A 17,340-nucleotide genomic window follows, 5' to 3' on the forward strand; every position below is an offset into this window, starting at 1 on the left:
TCAGGGAGGATGTGTACCTGGCTAAGAAGCACTGTTACTATTAGTGGTAATTCAAGTGTTTAAAAATATATATTTATTTTTATTAATCATTCAGCTAAATACATAACAGACAAATGTGGTGCAGGAGTTTTGGCTTCCCCTTTTCAGGAATAGAGTATTATCACAAGCAATCTTCTTATTAATCAGTGTTGGTCTAAAGCAGAGGGGATTGCAATTCACTAGTCCTTTAAATATGTTGGTGATGATGATTCTGGATCCCTCAAGATCAATGTAAAACATTTATTTTTTCCCTCCATATTATAGATTGCCAATGAGGTAATTGGAGAAATGAATCTGAAACCTGAAGAGGTCTTTCTTGCTCAGGGAACCCTAAGACCTGATCTCATTGAAAGTGCTTCCCTTGTTGCAAGTGGCAAAGCTGAAGTAATAAAAACTCATCACAATGACACAGAGCTGATCAGAAAGCTGAGAGAAGAGGTAAATAAAAAATGAGAGTATCACATTTATTTTATTTTTGGTGTAACCCAAATCTGAAGTAAAATGTGAAAAAAACAAATATTAAGTATACCTTCCTATCAATAGAAACGTTGACACTAGGGAGGCTTTGTACAGAGCCCCATGTGATGGGGCCCTATTTTGGTCAGGGCTTTTAGGTGTTACTGTAATATATATGTGGCTGTAATTAATTTACTCTTCATCTTTCTAACTTCCTGGTTCTCTTAAAGTAATTTTGGTGGGTTGAGTATTTGGGCAATACTGAATAGTTGGGGAAAATATTCACAAATTGTCAATTTGATGAATTTCAGCATGAATGATTTTGTTCAAAAATTCATATAAGAAATTTTGCTTTTCATCATTCTCCCATTTTAAAAACCGTTTCCCAAAAAGGGAGCAGAAACAATACCATGTGTTTTAGGTGGAAAGCTAATTTGGATAGGCTTCCCAAACAAGCTGGATCCATCCCGCCTTCAACTCACTAATCAATAGCCCGCCTGCATTCCCAGAGTTCAGCATGCTAACTTTCCAACAAGATCTGGACACTCTCTAAGGGAGCCTTGACCAAAACCTGTGAATCCAACCTATACCTTTCCTGGCTTGTGAAAGAGAGTCATGGGCAATTGGTGCCACTCAGGCCTGAAACAGCCAACCCCTCATTCGAGAAGGAATCTTCCCTTCTCCTTCAAACACAATAATTCAAACAACTCTTAAAAAACTCAGCCTGGTTCTAGCCCAACCACAGCCAAAGTGTCAAACCTTCCATTCTTGAGCAAGCTCATAGAGAAGCTAGCCGAAGCCACTACTGGTTTATCTAATTGAAGCTATTATCCTAGACTAGCACAGTCTGGATTCAGGCCAGGACATGGAACTGAAACCGCTTTAGTAGTACTGATGGATGATCTGCTGTCAGTGGATAGAGCGTAGACATCCATTTTAATCCTCCTGGACTTCTCTGAAGCACTTGACAGTGTCAACCATAAGATAGTATTCTTGTGCCTGAGAGATGTAGGAGGGATCCAGGGTAATATACTAAAATGCTTGAATCCTTTCTGGAGGGACTTACCCAACAAATAGTGATGGGAAATTGCACCTCCACTACTTAGACCCCTCACTTGTGGAGTCCGTAAAGATAAGTTCTCTTTCACTGGTCCCATACAACATCTACATGCACCTACTAGATGAGCTGGTCAGACAACATGGATTAAGTGCCAGAAATATGCAGATGATACACAGCTTTACCTGTCCATCACCACATATGACTACAACTCTACCATCAAGATGGCCCAGGGCTTGGATGAAATTAGACCATGGAAGAAGAACAGCTGGTTGAAGCTGAACCTGAGCAAGATAGAGATGATGCTGGTCGGCAGAGGAAAGCATTCTGAAGAGTTTCAACCACAGTGCAGTCTCCTAAGGTTGAACACACACACACCCAAAATTTGTCAATTCAGTCCATGGCTTAGGAGTGCTCCTGGATTCCTTATTGACACTAAGCACACTCATATTAGAGTAATGCTTAGTACCATCTGTTGGCTAGGAGACTCCATCCCATTCTGACAAGTAGTGACCTGCCCTCAGTTACTCATGCCTTCATAACATCTCAGCTGGACTACAGCGCTGCAATATACCTGGGCATGAAGCATTTGGTGCTTAGGAAACTCCAACTGACACAAAACATTACAGCACACCTCTGCAAAAGCTGGCTGCCATGAATGCATCACAGCCATTCTCCTCTTCCTATACAGTAGAACCTCAGCGTTACGAACACTTCAGAAATGGAGGTTGTTTGTAACTCTGAAATGTTCATAACTCTGAACAAAATGTTATGGTGGTTCTTTCAAAAGTTTACAAATGAACATTGATTTAATACAGCTTTGAAACTTTACCATGCAGAAGAAAAATGCTGCTTTCCCTTTATTTTTTTTAGTAGTTTATGTTTAACACAGTACTGTAGTGTATTTTATTTTTTGTTCTTTTTTTTGTCTCTGCTGCTGCCTGATTTTTTGCTTCTGGTTCCAAAGGAGGAGTGGTTAATTAGTCAGTTCATAACTCTGGGGTTTCTAACCCTGAGGTTCTACTGTACTGGCTTCTCATAGAATATTGAATCAAGTTCAAGGTCTTGGCACTTCACAAGATTCTTGATGGCCCTAGCCCAGGATATTAAAAGATCTTCTAAAGTTCTGGGATGAAGACTACGCTTAGCAAGTTCACTTCTCTGTCGCAATGGAGTTTTCTTTCATATATGAGCTTTACCCTTAAGGTAGAGACAGAGCTTTCTTGAGGCCTCACCCAAAACTGTAGAATGAATTCCCAAAGGAACTCAGAACCATCACAAACCTCACCACCTTCCACTCCACATGCAAGGAGCAGTTCTTTAATCTTGCCCTCCCTAGCATAAACATATAGTAATGTGTGTGTGTGCACACTCATGCCCTTATTTATAATTTTAAAAATATTAAAACAAGACACTCCACTTCATATTAACCTAATTTCCTTCTTTGGCAGGGTTACTGGCCTACTGGGGAAGCAGATGTGATCAATCTTGATTTTAGTAAGGCTTTTGACAGTCCCACATGACAGTTTCCTAAGCAAATTAGGGAAATGTGATCTAGATTAAATTACTGTAAATTGGGTGCACAACTGGTTGAAAGACTGTACTCAAAGAAAGCAACAGAGGGTCCTGTGGCACCTTTGAGACTAACAGAATGAGGTTGATAGATTTCCATTCCATACGGCTAAATGCAGTGCCTTGCATGGTGTCAAGTATCAGAGGGGTAGCCGTGTTAGTCTGAATCTAACACGGCTACCCCTATCAGAGGGGTAGCCGTGTTAGTCTGAATCAAAGGTGCCACAGGACCCTCTGTTGCTTTTTACAGATTCAGACTAACATGGCTACCCCTCTGATACTTGTACTCAAAGAGTAATTACCAGTCGTTTGCTGTCAAACCGTGAGGGCATATCTAGTGGGGTCCTGCGGGGGTCAGTCTTGGGTCTGGTACTATTCAATATTTTTATTAAGGACTTGGATAATGGAGTGGAGAGTACACTTATACAATTTGCAGATGACACCAAGCTGGGTGGGGTTGCTAGCACTTTGGAGGACACAGTTAGCATTCAAAATGTTCTTGACAAAATGGAGAATTGGTCTGAATTCAACAAGATGAAATTCAATAAAGACAAGTTCAAAGTACTTATGAAGGAAAAGTCACATGCACAGCTACAAAACTGGCTAGGTGGTAGCACTGCTGAAAAGGATCTTGAAAGTTATAGTGAATCACAAATTGAATGAGTCGTCAATGTGATGCAGTTGTGAAAAAGGCTCTCAGGACTGTTGGATCTAAAACATGGGAAGTAATTGTCCCACTCTACTCAGCACTGGTGAGGCTTAAGCTGGAGTACTGTTTCCAGTTCTGGACACGACATTTTAAGAAAAATTGGAGAAAAGCCAGAGGAAAGCAACAAAAATGATACAAGGTTTAGAAAACCTGACCTATAAGGAAAGGTTAAAAAAAATGGGCATGCCTAATCTTGAGAAAAGAAGACTAAGGAGGGGATCTTATCAGTCTTTCAGTATGTTAAGGGCTGTTATAAAGAGGATGGTGAGCAATTGTTCTCCATGTCTGCTGAAGGTAGAGCAAGAAGTAATGGGCTTAATCTGCAGCAAAGGAGATTTAGGTGAGATATTAGGAGAAACTTTTAAACTATAAGGGCAGTTAAGCTCTGGAATAGGCTTCCAAGGGAGGTTGTGGAATCCATGTCATTGGAAGCTTTTAAAAGGCTGGACAGACAGTTGTCAGGGATGGTCTACATTTACTTGGTCCTGCCTTGGTGCAGGGGGCTGAACTCGATAACTTCTCACAGTCCCTTCCAGCTCCATATTTCTGTTGATTCCATACTCTTCTCCACTTGGGCAAAGGATAAGAGCACAAACACATGACAGATGTTAGTCATGTTGCTTAATGCATGACTGGAAGGTTCTCAGATACTATATTGATAAATGCAATATAAGAACTATAGAGAATAGGTGACTGACCACACCACATGTATAGTAAATAGTTGATGTGACTGGCCCATAACCTGAAATTTTGTCCGGTGTTTTTGGTGACTAATGAATGTATTTGAAGACTTGTGGGTTGGCTTGTGAATGATTGAACTGAAAAAGCGGCTACATTTGTATGGCTCATTCACAACGAATAATTTAACCATCTCTGACTAGAGGCATATCAAGTCTAGCAGCTGATGGAACAGTTATGGGTTTTTTTCTATCTTTGAAGCTAAATGTGTGGTGAAGATTCATTCTCATCCATTTTTCCTTCTTATTAAGCATTTTCTCAAAGCAATGTTCAGATGCACTCCTTCCTTTCTGCTTCAGTTATTAATCCCCAGTACTGGCACTTTTCACAGGACTAATTTGATTAAAACAACATTATCTGTCAACAGATGGTTGGAGTTATTACTAAGGTGCAATTTGAACATGGCAACTTGAATGTAAATTACTTTATTTTCTATGTAGGGTAGAGTAATAGAGCCACTAAAGGACTTCCACAAGGATGAAGTAAGAGTGCTAGGGAGAGAACTTGGTCTCCCTGAAGAGCTGGTCTCAAGGCATCCTTTCCCAGGTATGGCATTTAGGGTTAGCGTAATTCATTAAAGTCAAGGACTACAAGTGTCATTAATGTTTTTATTATAATACTCAGAATAAGTTTTATATTTGAATATAAGAAAAATTCATCTCTATAATGTAGGGATGTAAAATGTTAACTGGTGAGCATTAGTCTTAACCGTTAACCACTGGGCTGGCCAGCCCCACATTAAGTCATGCATTAATCCCCAGCCGTGCTGCTTGGATGCAGTGGCTCCAGTCGTGCCTGCTGGCCAGCCCTTTAATTGGTTAACGGTTTAAACAAAATATTTTTAAATTGTTTACATGGTTAATTTTTTAAACGGTATTTATATCCCTACTACAATGTTGAGACAGAAACTTAGTATATCTACTATGGCTTTATATTCAAGCAAATTTTGTATTTTCTAGAGATGAAGCACCCCTTATAAGAGAGCCACTGTGCTGTTTATAGTGATAAAAGAAATATTAGTCCAGTACTTTTTTTTTATATGCTTTCTCTTTCAGCTCCATAGTGCAAAAACTCCATTAACAGTGAGATGTAACTGAATATTATTTGTACTGTCCAGCTTGGAACACTAATCTAAGTCATTCCTTCCCAGGACCAATTTATCTTTTGTAGAAATGAGGGGCTATAAGAGATAGCAACAGTTATTGACCAGACAGCCTCAGAATTGTATTGCATTTTAGAAAACTGAACCCTGCTAAAAGGGATGTCACTGTTTTTAAAATATGCAAGGAACAAAAGTAGTCCTATAATTCTTGAAGTAGATAGTAGCTGGCAGGTGGCACAAATCAGCCTAGTAGCTCTCAGTTTGCACAGACTAGCCTATTAGTAGCACAAGCACTGTATAAAAGTATGAATTAGTTTAGGAGTACCACTGTCCTTTTATTACAAGAGATGTCATTAGGACACTTCAAGCCAAATTACAAGCAATTTTGTGTTAATCAGCTTTTAAGGCCGTTCCACTGTCAGCATTATTCAGTGATGTGTTAGACTTGTAATTGTAATGTTTTTGTCAAATCTCCACAACTTTTGCATTTAAGTTGTATAACAGGAGGTGGCAGTGGCAGCTGTCTCATCATTGCTGTAATCACAATCCTTTCTCTCTCTTGGTAGCAAAACATCAGAGACACTAACCACTGCCTGACACAACCATACAATTTAGGATGTAGATAAATGATGTCTGAGTATACAAGTTAAGTAACAAAAATGCTGCTTCAGAACAGATATTGTATATTGTACAATCTTGGTAGAAATGTTGTTAAGCTAACTAATACTGTAGATATAATAGCAAAGTGAACAAACTATACTTAGTGATAAAGCTTTCTCTTCTAAGATTCTTATAATACATTTTAAATGTGACTGTTCACTTGCACATTCTTTACTGTAATGCTGTTCTAACTTTGCATTTCAGGTCCTGGCCTAGCAATCAGAGTAATATGTGCTGAAGAACCTTATGTTTGCAAAGACTTCCCTGAAACTAACAACATTTTGAAAATAGTAGCAGATTTTTCTGCAAGTGTTAAAAAGGTAATTAAATATTATTGGAACTGAAGAAGGTAAGTTTTATGGGAACCAATAACATGAAAAAAATATGAAAACTAATTCCTTGGTGAATTACGGTGAGATTCATAGTATATTAAAATGTAACTGTTAAAAGTACTGTTGCTGCTTTGTTTGAGAACTGCTGTTTGGTACTTAATTTGTGCGAACTTGAAGATTTTCTGTGTAGTCAGATAGCATTATTGGTGCTATAACAAAACTGCATTTAAATGTTGTCTTTTTAGAAAAAGAAAAGTTGATTGTGTACTACTCTACAGCAGCAGAATGAGTTGTTTAGCTAGAACAATCTAAAAATTACTATGCTAAGAGGACTTTTGAGACTGTTTCCAGCCATATAGTATTGGCAGAAAATAGCTGTGGTTCCTCAAAATAGTTGTAATCTTCTAGGTTTGCCTGCATGAACTATCATTGGGCAGCTAGATCATAATGTGAGAAATAAGGGTCTGATATACTTGTGAGATGTCATAAGCAGGAATTCTGAGCACCCAAGTAAATTAGTAGTGGATCATTTCCCTTTCTTTGCAGCCATTACCTTAATGATAACCTCAGCTGCATCTTCTTTCTAGCTGAAAAAGGCTACAAATTAGCTATCAGGAGTTGCACTAAGAGCAATGTGTTCATCACACCTGTCCATAAGCTGCTGAAGAATTACCTGAGCATGTGATACTCCTGATCACCAGTATAAGTGGAGTCCCAAGGTTATGTACAGATCTGCTTTCATTATGAGGATGCTGCATTGGGAAGAAATAGCATAAATAGAAACCTCAGTGAATGATACCTTTAGAGAACAAACCTAGAAAGTAAAATAAGTTAATCTGTTGCTTCTGGAGAGCTGTGACTCAAACCTGCTAAGTGTGTATGCATTCTGGTTACCATACCATACCATACCACAGACACTCATAGATTTGTACTGCTCTTCATAATGCTTAAACTTTGTTAAATGAAAACCATACTGCAAATTGCTTTACAATGAATAAAGCTATCATAAATGTAAAGTGAACATAAACATTTGGCTGCATAATCATTTAGAAGTTTTATCTGAATGTGTCTTTTTACAAAAATTATGAAAAGTGATTTTCTGCCCCCTTGCACAGCCACACACTCTGTTACAAAGGGTCAAAGCATGCACAACTGAAGAGGACCAGGAGAAGCTGATGCAGATCACAAGCCTACATTCACTGAATGCCTTCTTGCTGCCAATCAAAACTGTGGGAGTGCAGGTTAGTGGAGTGGCTCTGTGGAGGTGTTGAAGATTGCTTATGCTGAATACAGAAGGCTGCAATATAGTATAATCAATAATTAATGCTGTAAGAAAAATAAAGAAAATACCATGGCCCAAGAAAATAAAATTAAAGAAGAATCCACAAAATATATCACTTTTATTTTTAACTTATTTTTGCTGGTGTGTGGGCCTTCCGGTAATCTTAGGTCCTCAGGAAGGTTATGTCAGGCCTTACAGAAGTGACTATCCAGTTGTCTGAGGTCCTTAAGATCCAATAACACCCATCAGATGCTGTGCCAAAAGACTCATACTGCCAATCCAACCCATTTATATGCTCATTGTAATTAAAAAGAATACCCAAAAAACAAGAGCATTGGCACTAAACAGCTTACCTTTAAAACATATTTTTGTGAAAATAAAATTCGTTTTGTGGACAGTAGGAATACAATACAATATTGAAATCTCCAAAATATAGTTTATCATGTTGTTGACATGAAACTGCAAGGATTCTCTTATCAGAGGGGTAGCCGTGTTAGTCTGAATCTGTAAAAAGCAACAGAGGGTCCTGGGGCACCTTTGAGACTAACAGAAGTACTGGGAGCATAAGCTTTCGTGGGTCAGAACCTCACTTCTTCAGATGCAAGTAATGGAAATCTCCAGAGGCAAGTATATATCAGTGTGGAGATAACGAGGTTAGTTCAATCAGGGAGGGTGAGGTGCTCTGCTAGCCGTTGAGGTGTGAACACCAAGGGAGGAGAAACTGTTTCTGTAGTTGGATAGCCATTCACAGTCTTTGTTTAATCCTGGTTCAGGATCCTGTGAATGGCTATCCAACTACAGAAACAGTTTCTCCTCCCTTCGTGTTCACACCTCAACGGCTAGCAGAGCACCTCACCCTCCCTGATTGAACTAACCTCGTTATCTCCACACTGATATATACTTGCCTCTGGAGATTTCCATTACTTGCATCTGAAGAAGTGAGGTTCTGACCCACGAAAGCTTATGCTCCCAGTACTTCTGTTAGTCTCAAAGGTGCCCCAGGACCCTCTGTTGCTTTTTAAGGATTCTCTTGACATTGTTTTGTGACTGGGGGCGTACTGGCATCTCTGATTGTATCCATTCTAATTAGTTTTGTTGAGATCAAATTCACAAAGTACAATGACATAGTTGCTTGATTTAAATGGAAGTGTTTTCTGCATTTGCATTAGTATAGCAGTTATGGATATCCTTGTAAGTGCTCTTCTAATGCCAATGAGTTTTTAAAAATAAGTTATTTTTATTTACATTAATTTTTACTTATTACCAAAACAGAAGGGCAGACATAGCAAGCTAAATGCCTTCTTCCATTTTGATAGGCTGTTCTTAGAGTATTATGCATGGCAAGTTTCTTAAATTTAGTGGGAGGAGGTGTGCTTTGCTATATTTGGCAAATTTTTTGTTAAGCTCTGTTAGATGCATAGGGTGTGTTTTTAAGGTATTTTGTAGTTTTTTGGCATTTTTAATAGAATGAGCTTGAATTTTTAAAACAAGTGTCAAAGGTCTAATTTTACAGATGACAGTGCTTGAAGCTGAGACTGAAATGTTGTCTTTTAAATTCTCTGTAGAGTGCCACAATTTTGCTGAGTATTTGATATTTAAGTTCACTGTTCAGAAGCCCTTCCGGTACCCAGGAATTACAAGGCAAATTAAAGATGTAGGGTCTAGTTCTGCCCTCGGCTATCTATATCCATGCAGTCACATTGATTTCACTGGGCTTATAACCGTTAATCAAATGTTGATTTGTTGACTAAAATTTAGTTCTCTAACTTGATTTTTAACGGCTACAAAATAAATGGGAAAGTACTATATATTGTTTTGTTTAAGAGATATCCGTTCACTTTCTGTTACTTCGCAGGGTGACTGTCGCTCATATAGCTATGTATGTGGGATCTCCAGTAAAGATGCTCCACACTGGGAGTCTCTTATGTTCTTATCCAGGCTCATACCACGCATGTGCCACAACATTAACAGGTATACAGTCTCAATTTGGTAGGCAATTACCTTTCTTTTTGGCAATCTGTTTACTAATAATTCTTGTGCATAGAATGCAGAAATTAGACTAAAGTTTAGAAGCTGAGAACTGAAGGTAGCTAGTATAACTAAGTTTTCCTTTAAATGTTATCAAGTATCAGGGGGTAGCCGTGTTAGTCTGTATCTACAAAAACAACAAGGAGTCTGGTGGCACCTTAAAGACTAACAGATTTATTTGGGCATAAGCTTTTGTGAGTTAAAACCTCACTTCTTCGGTTGCATCCGAAGAAGTGAGGTTTTAACTCACGAAAGCTTATGCCCAAATAAATCTGTTAGTCTTTAAGGTGCCACCAGACTCCTTGTTGTTTTTTTTAAATGTTATGGCCTTCATAAAATGTACTTTGAGATTTATTTGTAACCACTATCTAATGAATTCTGATGTGTAGTTATTCCAAAGATGCACAAACTTGAAATACACATCAATAAGTTTTCTCTCCTTTTGATGATCGCTTGATAAGACAAAATACAGTAAAACTTGTACAAGGCTCCATTCTTCTAGGCAACCTACTGTCTTACATGGCTGCTACAAACAGTGAACAAATTTATTGGGCTGGGATTTAGAAGATCTCTTGAGTTGTCCTAACCCATCTGTCACTGACATCACTTGTAAAACTCCCATTGACTACAATAGGACTAGTGTTAGCAACACTAAGCAATCTGAATAATCCAACTTGTTCCACCTCTGTTAGAAAACTACCTCTGTTAAGTAGCCCTTTGAGTGTCTGAAGACATGTTTCTTTGTATAGTCTGAAACATTAAATCAATGATAAATAGATGGAATTAATCAGAAAGTGCCTATGGAAGTAGCCCTTTGAGTGTCTGAAGACATGTTTCTTTGTATAGTCTGAAACATTAAATCAATGATAAATAGATGGAATTAATCAGAAAGTGCCTATGGAAGATCTAGGTGCACATTACTATAGAAATCTATACAAGGCAATATAGCAGGTCTGCCATTCAAGTTAATAGTTTAAATAGTGGTGGCTTGAAAGGAAAAAATGTCCTTTGGTTCTCCTCCCGTATATTATATTGTAATTAATCTGGTAGCACTGCGTGTTGTTAATATTGCATGACACTTCCCATGATAAGATCCTGTTTTCAGTTTCTTATAATTTCATCCCAAACAAATAATGTTTGGGATGAAATCTTCCATGCCAGGTGTCTGCCTCAGGCTGTTTTTTTTTTTTTTTTTTGGGGGGGGGGGGGGGCAGGCAAACGACTTCAGTCAACATGGTTCAGCCCTTTCCAAGAATGAGGGTAGGCAAAAATATGTTTTATCCATATTAAATTCTGGTGATCTCTATTTTGAAAAGCTCTAGCACACCTGTGCTTTGGTGCAGGGATTTGATATTTGGTAGATGCTTTGCCTTTGTTTCAGGATGTGCCTTTTTTGCTGTCCCTGTGAAAATCTGCCCAAGTCTGGCCTTTAAAAAAATCACAGTTTGCACATGCCCAGCTAAAATCTCTGAAAATTCCATCCTCACTGAGCATGCTTGAGCCTCTTGCAGCTCTTAGCACTGGTCACACTGCATGCACCATCCCCAAAGTGCATGCTGTAGCACAGGGCTACAGTGACAAATCTTGATTTTTTTCCCCATAATGGCTGCTCCTGGCTGGTGTGGGGCTAGGCCAGGGGTGGGCAAACTTTTTGGCCCGAGGGCCACATTGGGGTTGCGAAACTGTATGGCGGGCCAGGTAGGGAAAGCTGTGCCTCCCCAAACAGCCTGGCCCCGCCCCCTATCTGCCCCCCTCAAAACCCTTGACCTATCCAACCTCCCCTGCTCCTTGTCCCCTGACCGCCCCCTCCTGTGACCCCACCCCCTATCCAGCCCCCCCCGCTCCCTGTCCCCTTACTGCCCCGACCCCAATCCACACCCCTGCCCCTTGACAGCCTCCGTCCCCACCCATCCACGCCTATCCAATCGCCCCTGCTCCCCATCCCCTGACCGCGCCACCCATCCAGCCACCCCCTGCTCCCTGTCCCCTGACTGCCTCCCAAAACCCCGTGCCCCTTATCCAATACCCCCGCTCCCCACCCCCTTACCTTGCTGCTCAGAGTGGCAGGAGCTCGCTGCCGCCCGGCCAGAGCCAGTCATACCGCCCAGAGCGCTGGCGGCGCGTCGTGCTGAGGCAGCACGGGAGAGGGGACAGCAGGGGAGGGGCCAGGGACTAGCCTCCCCGGCCGGGAGCTCAGGAGCTGGGCAGGATGTGGCCAATGGGCCGTAGTTTGCCCACCTCTGGGCTAGGCACTGGAACTGAGAGCAGAGAACCTGTCTCTTCAGTGCTCTTAATGATCCCCCTATTGGCGTCCAGTCAGTGTGGAGGTAGAAGCCGTTTGATTCAAATGCAGGGGGAACAAGAGCTGGATCAGCGGTGAGGAAAACAAGTAAATTGGGATAAGGAGTTTGGTGAGACTGGGACTGGAGGAGGAGGGAGGAACTGACATAAACTGGCTGGGCAGGAAGACTGAAAGCTGGGGCTGGGGGTTGAAGGCTGAAACTAATTGGATAAGGAGGCTGGGACTGGAAGATTGGGAAAGACTGGGACTGGAATCTGGTGAGAGAAATGGGGGGGGGGGGACTGGGAGCCAGTTTGTGGGGTGAGGGGGGAAGAAACTGAGATTGGGTGAGGAGCTGTGGTGAGACTGGGACTAGGAATCAGTAGGAGGGGATAGCGAGGAGCTCTGACAAGGAGCTAGAGTGCAGGCGGAAAGATGCAAGTGGCTCAGCAAACAGACTGGGACAAAGAGCCAAGGAGGGAGGAGACTAGAGCAAGGAGATGAGGAGGGTATTGTGCAGGGGATGCTAGGACAGAGCCAGGGGTATGGTGGGGAGATGGGTCAGATGAAATCATAGTGAGGGAACTGGGGTTGGTGGGACAAGGAGTTCAGGTGAGAGGGGGAGACCAGTCTCCTTTCCCAGAAAGTCCCAGGAACTAGGTGTGGGAAGGAGAGACTGGGACTCAGCTTTAAAGGGAGAGGAGGAAGTTGACTTTTGAGTAGTGTATCAAAATAGTCTTCCAACCTCAAAATTTCACAGATTTTAGTCTCTAACTAAAAAAATAGAATTGAGAGAATGCATGCTTGCTCATAATTTGAGTTTATTTGGACACAAGTGTGCTTGCATTTTATTTGTTTATGCCCACAAATTATATGCATTCACATTGGCATGCATGGATGCTTAGGTCTACATGTACATTCAAACAAAGCGTGTTTAAAAATTTAAATTAGAAATTGCTTTTAGCTAATTTAGCTCTGAAGTTTGGAACTATCCCATGAGGAAAGATTATTGCTGTGTGAATCTCTGAGCTAACCTAGTCATAAATATAGACTCTTGTTTGAGAGGGGTTTTTTACTTTTCAAGTCTGTTTGATATGGCAGATTTATGTTTAGTACTTCTTTGTTAGGCATGTCAAGAACATAAGTCCGTGTTTACAGTATTAAACTATAACATATACTAAAGATGTATTAATTTGTCCTGTCCATCAGTCCTTTATCCTATATTTCACCTAACTCTAGAGCAAGGAAGAAAAAAGAGAGTCCATTGTACGTCCTAACTTATATAGTTTTGCCACTGAAATTTAAATTGTCACACACATTGTAAGTGGGAGTGTCTTTATAATCTGCAGTAGTGCAATCTCCCATTTCTTGTATGAGGGATTTGTTGTTCAGTTACTACAGACTATTTAATTAAAGTTTCTTCTCTATTCATGAATCTGAACAGCTTCATATCATATTTTTTGGTACAGTACAAAGTACAGTTAGATAAAAAGATGAAGATGAAGTGAATACACAGCTTGAATTCAGAAGATGAATTATTAATATAATAAGCCACCGGAGATTTATAAATAGCGATAGAGCCATGTATTCACAGGTTATTTCTCAAACTGTGAGGTTAGCCTCCTTAAGAAGGCTTTGATCTCTTTTAAAGGAGATTCCAGGAGAAGCAGAAAGAATGCAAATGCAAAATGCTTATTAAATATTATTGGAACAGTATGAACTTTCACTGTCATCAGTGGAAAAGTGAAAAACCCTCTAAGAAACATCAGTGAAAGAGCATTTTTGTTTAGTTGAAAGGAAAAAGCAAGCCTAGAGCTATTGGGACTGTATATAGGAAATCAAAATAAATAAAAGTAAATATCTTTTGAGTTCCAAAAATAAAAAATAAAAGGTACATCAGGTTTACTGAATATATCCAGTTGAATTGTCTTCTCTCTTTTTAAACCCAAGATAGTAGATAAGGGCCATGGTTAAAAATTCATACTCTGATAGTTTCTGGGTCTCATGTGCAACATTGCAACAATAAAGATACAATCTCCAAGCTACCTACTTAATTCTTTAGACATAAAATGTATTTTTCTACAATCTACTTTATCTTTCTAGAGTTGTCTATGTGTTCGGTCCACCAGTCAAAGAACCTCCTACAGATGTTACACCCACTTTCCTGACAACCGGAGTCCTCAGCACTTTACGGCAAGCTGATTTTGAGGCTCATAATATTCTCAGGGAGTCTGGTAAGTGTTTGGCCTGGATACATTAGCTTGTGCTTGTCGCAAAATGCTTGTAATTCTTAAATCAATATGTAGTTACAGATTTAGAGCCGGACTATCAAGAATTGTGCTGTGTATCTTCAAAAAATCACTACTTAACGTGGTGGTAGCCTTATTTTAAATCCTGAGATGAATGGCATGAATTGCTAGATGTTGTCCAAATAGAGTAAAGTTTAGAGGGTCTTTAACATTACTCTACAGAAATCACTTCAGAAAGTAATTTTCCGACACTACATAATGCCTGATTATGAATTCATCCTTTGTTTGTCGGGTAACAGTTTCTTCCTCTAGCACTTTCCATTTCTCTATGGAATTGTGTGCATGAATCACAATGTTATGAAATTACTTACGATGTTCTTACCATTTTCACTTGTAGTGATATTCATTCCTTAACCAAACATTAAATATTTGAGAGATGATTTAAAATATTAAACAATGGAAACCTCTGAATAAGTGTAGCCAGACCTGCTGAGAGCAAAAAAATTACGTGTCATCTGAAGTTTGAGATATTTCTTCAGGCTGAAAAGTAGTTGTTCCTAGATTTGTCTTCTTTGCGGGCTTGAGAAGCAAAAAATTAGTATGAAGAGATTGTTCAGTAGTGAAGACTAGGCTGAATGTGCTAAGAAGTTTTCAATTTCATCTCAAGAAGTTAGAATCAACTTGGTTAAAACAGAAAAGAATGACAGCTAGATAACTCCTAAATGGGCTTTCAAATAGAAGACTTCTAAATAAATTGCTAAATAATGATTTATATAGACAGGAGAATCATCTGTGTTTACCGGGAGTAAATGAACTGTGCAAAGAAAAACCTCCAGATTTCTTCCAAGATCATATTGTTTTGTGAGAACAAGAAAGCTCCTCAAGAATAAGCCAAACCTACAGAGATGCTCACACCATCTGCTACCAAGTTTTTTTTAATTTTAACTTTAAAATAAAAGGCTAAACTGCATTTGTAAAACCAACAATTGCAAGCCTACGCACAGTAACACTTTCAACACTTACCCCACTGAGAAAATGTTTAATGTCCTCTAATGCCTAAACTACCGACCAAGTCTGGGAATATGATAATGTATAGGTTCAGTTAACTTCTAATATAGCTCACTGCTTAGTTACATATCAGAGCTTGAGAGGTTCATGGTAAGTGTATGAGAGACCATTAATCAAATTCACCTAAATATTTTTTTCTTCCATTTTCTGCAAATCAGGTTACTGAGGAATAAGACTTTGACTCCTTTTTGTTTGCAAAGTCAAAAATCCATTGAAATCCAAAAACCAACAGTAGCAAAACATAAAGGGTAACATTTTCAAAAGCACTTAAAAAAAGAACAACAGGAGTACTTGTGGCACCTTAGAGACTAACAAATTTATTAGAGGAAGAAAAATAAATTTATTATTCTTCGGAAGTGGGCTGTAGTCCACGAAAGCTTATGCTCTAATAAATTTGTTAGTCTCTAAGGTGCCACAAGTACTCCTGTTGTTCTTTTTGCGGATACAGACTAACACGGCTGCTACTCTGAAAAAAGCACTTAAATGACTTATGCTCTTATGTCCTATTGACTTTCAGTGTTTGTCACTTTTGAAAATGGGACATAGGCTTTTAAGTGACTTTGATGGGTCTGAAAATGTTTAACAAAGATGAATTAAGAATTAAAAAACAAAATGTGACTGTAAATCATTTAAGATCATGATAATGTGATTACACACCTTTATGACAGTGTATTATCTTGCCTATGTTAACATAGTTGTTAAACAAATCTTACCAGTCTGATTCACTAATCGCAAGCACTTACTCAGATGATAAATTCTTGGAGAAAAGCCAATTTCAGATTGTCTCTACTCAAGGAATGTAAATCTGAGAAACTGCAAAATCTTTCAATGAATTGGTGTGAAAAACCATTACGTTTTCACGGTGAGAGATTTGCGCTCAATCTAAGAGTTTATCTAAGAGATGGATAAGAGGTGACTTGATCAGGGACAATGAGTACCTAAATGGAAAGAAGAGATATTAATGGTTTCTCTTTGATTTAGCAGACAAAGGCATTACAAGAACCTTTGGCTGGAAGTTGAAGCTAGATTAATTGAAATTGGAAATAAGGTGTACAAAGAACCATTGTAACCCTTTGCCAAGGGATGAAGTGGCTTCTCAGTTTTTCAAGATTGGGTGTCTTGCTAAAAGATACATCTCTTGTTCATTCAGAAGTTAAGCTTGATGTAGGAATTACTAAGTGGCATTCTGTGGCCTGTGTTATACAAGTCAAACTGGATAAGGCCCCTCTGGCCCAATGAATCCCAAGGACAGAATGGAGAGCTTAACAATTTATTCACATCTTTATGTAGTTCTATCTATCTACCAATACAGAATTGTTTCCTACTCTTTGTTTTCTAGAGTTTTGTCCAGTCTAGTCCTAAATTATGTTGTTCAATTGATGGTCCCTATTTGTATTCCACTGTGCTCCGTGCGAATGAGATCAGAAGAATTTTGCTAGCAGTGTCCATTTGTCCATGCCTATGCTCATCACCTTATGTTTCAGACCAAGGGTATACAGGGTGGCGCAGACTAACAGCATCCCCTGTTCCTTTCCGCAGCCTCATGATCTCAGATGGAACCTGTGACGGGTTGAATCACAGAAACCCCCTTGGGAGCTGCCACCCGATGTGCAAAGACTACCCCTGCTTCTGTTTTCCTTGCCAGCTCAGGACTCCAGCACCCTGTCTTGCTGAGCCAGACACTCCCGTCTGGCTCCAGACACAGACCCAGGGTCTGAATCACTTGTCCCAAAGCTGCAAGTTTACCTGAAAACAGCTCGCAGTAGC

At 39.6% G+C, this 17,340-nt stretch overlaps 1 protein-coding gene across 1 annotated transcript in view; it reads left to right on the forward strand.

The window, feature by feature from the left end:
* The window catches only part of GMPS (guanine monophosphate synthase), a 66,181-nt gene that overhangs the window by 38,145 nt on the left and 10,696 nt on the right, over positions 1-17,340 (forward strand). Inside the window, exons 9-14 of the mRNA XM_054039358.1 lie at positions 304-477; positions 5,012-5,117; positions 6,538-6,653; positions 7,781-7,906; positions 9,803-9,918; positions 14,360-14,490. Coding sequence (XP_053895333.1) covers positions 304-477; positions 5,012-5,117; positions 6,538-6,653; positions 7,781-7,906; positions 9,803-9,918; positions 14,360-14,490 — 769 coding nt within the window. The remainder of the gene's footprint in view (positions 1-303; positions 478-5,011; positions 5,118-6,537; positions 6,654-7,780; positions 7,907-9,802; positions 9,919-14,359; positions 14,491-17,340) is intronic.

This window comes from Malaclemys terrapin, chromosome 9, assembly GCF_027887155.1.
Source record: "Malaclemys terrapin pileata isolate rMalTer1 chromosome 9, rMalTer1.hap1, whole genome shotgun sequence".
Classification (NCBI taxonomy): domain Eukaryota; kingdom Metazoa; phylum Chordata; order Testudines; family Emydidae; genus Malaclemys; species Malaclemys terrapin.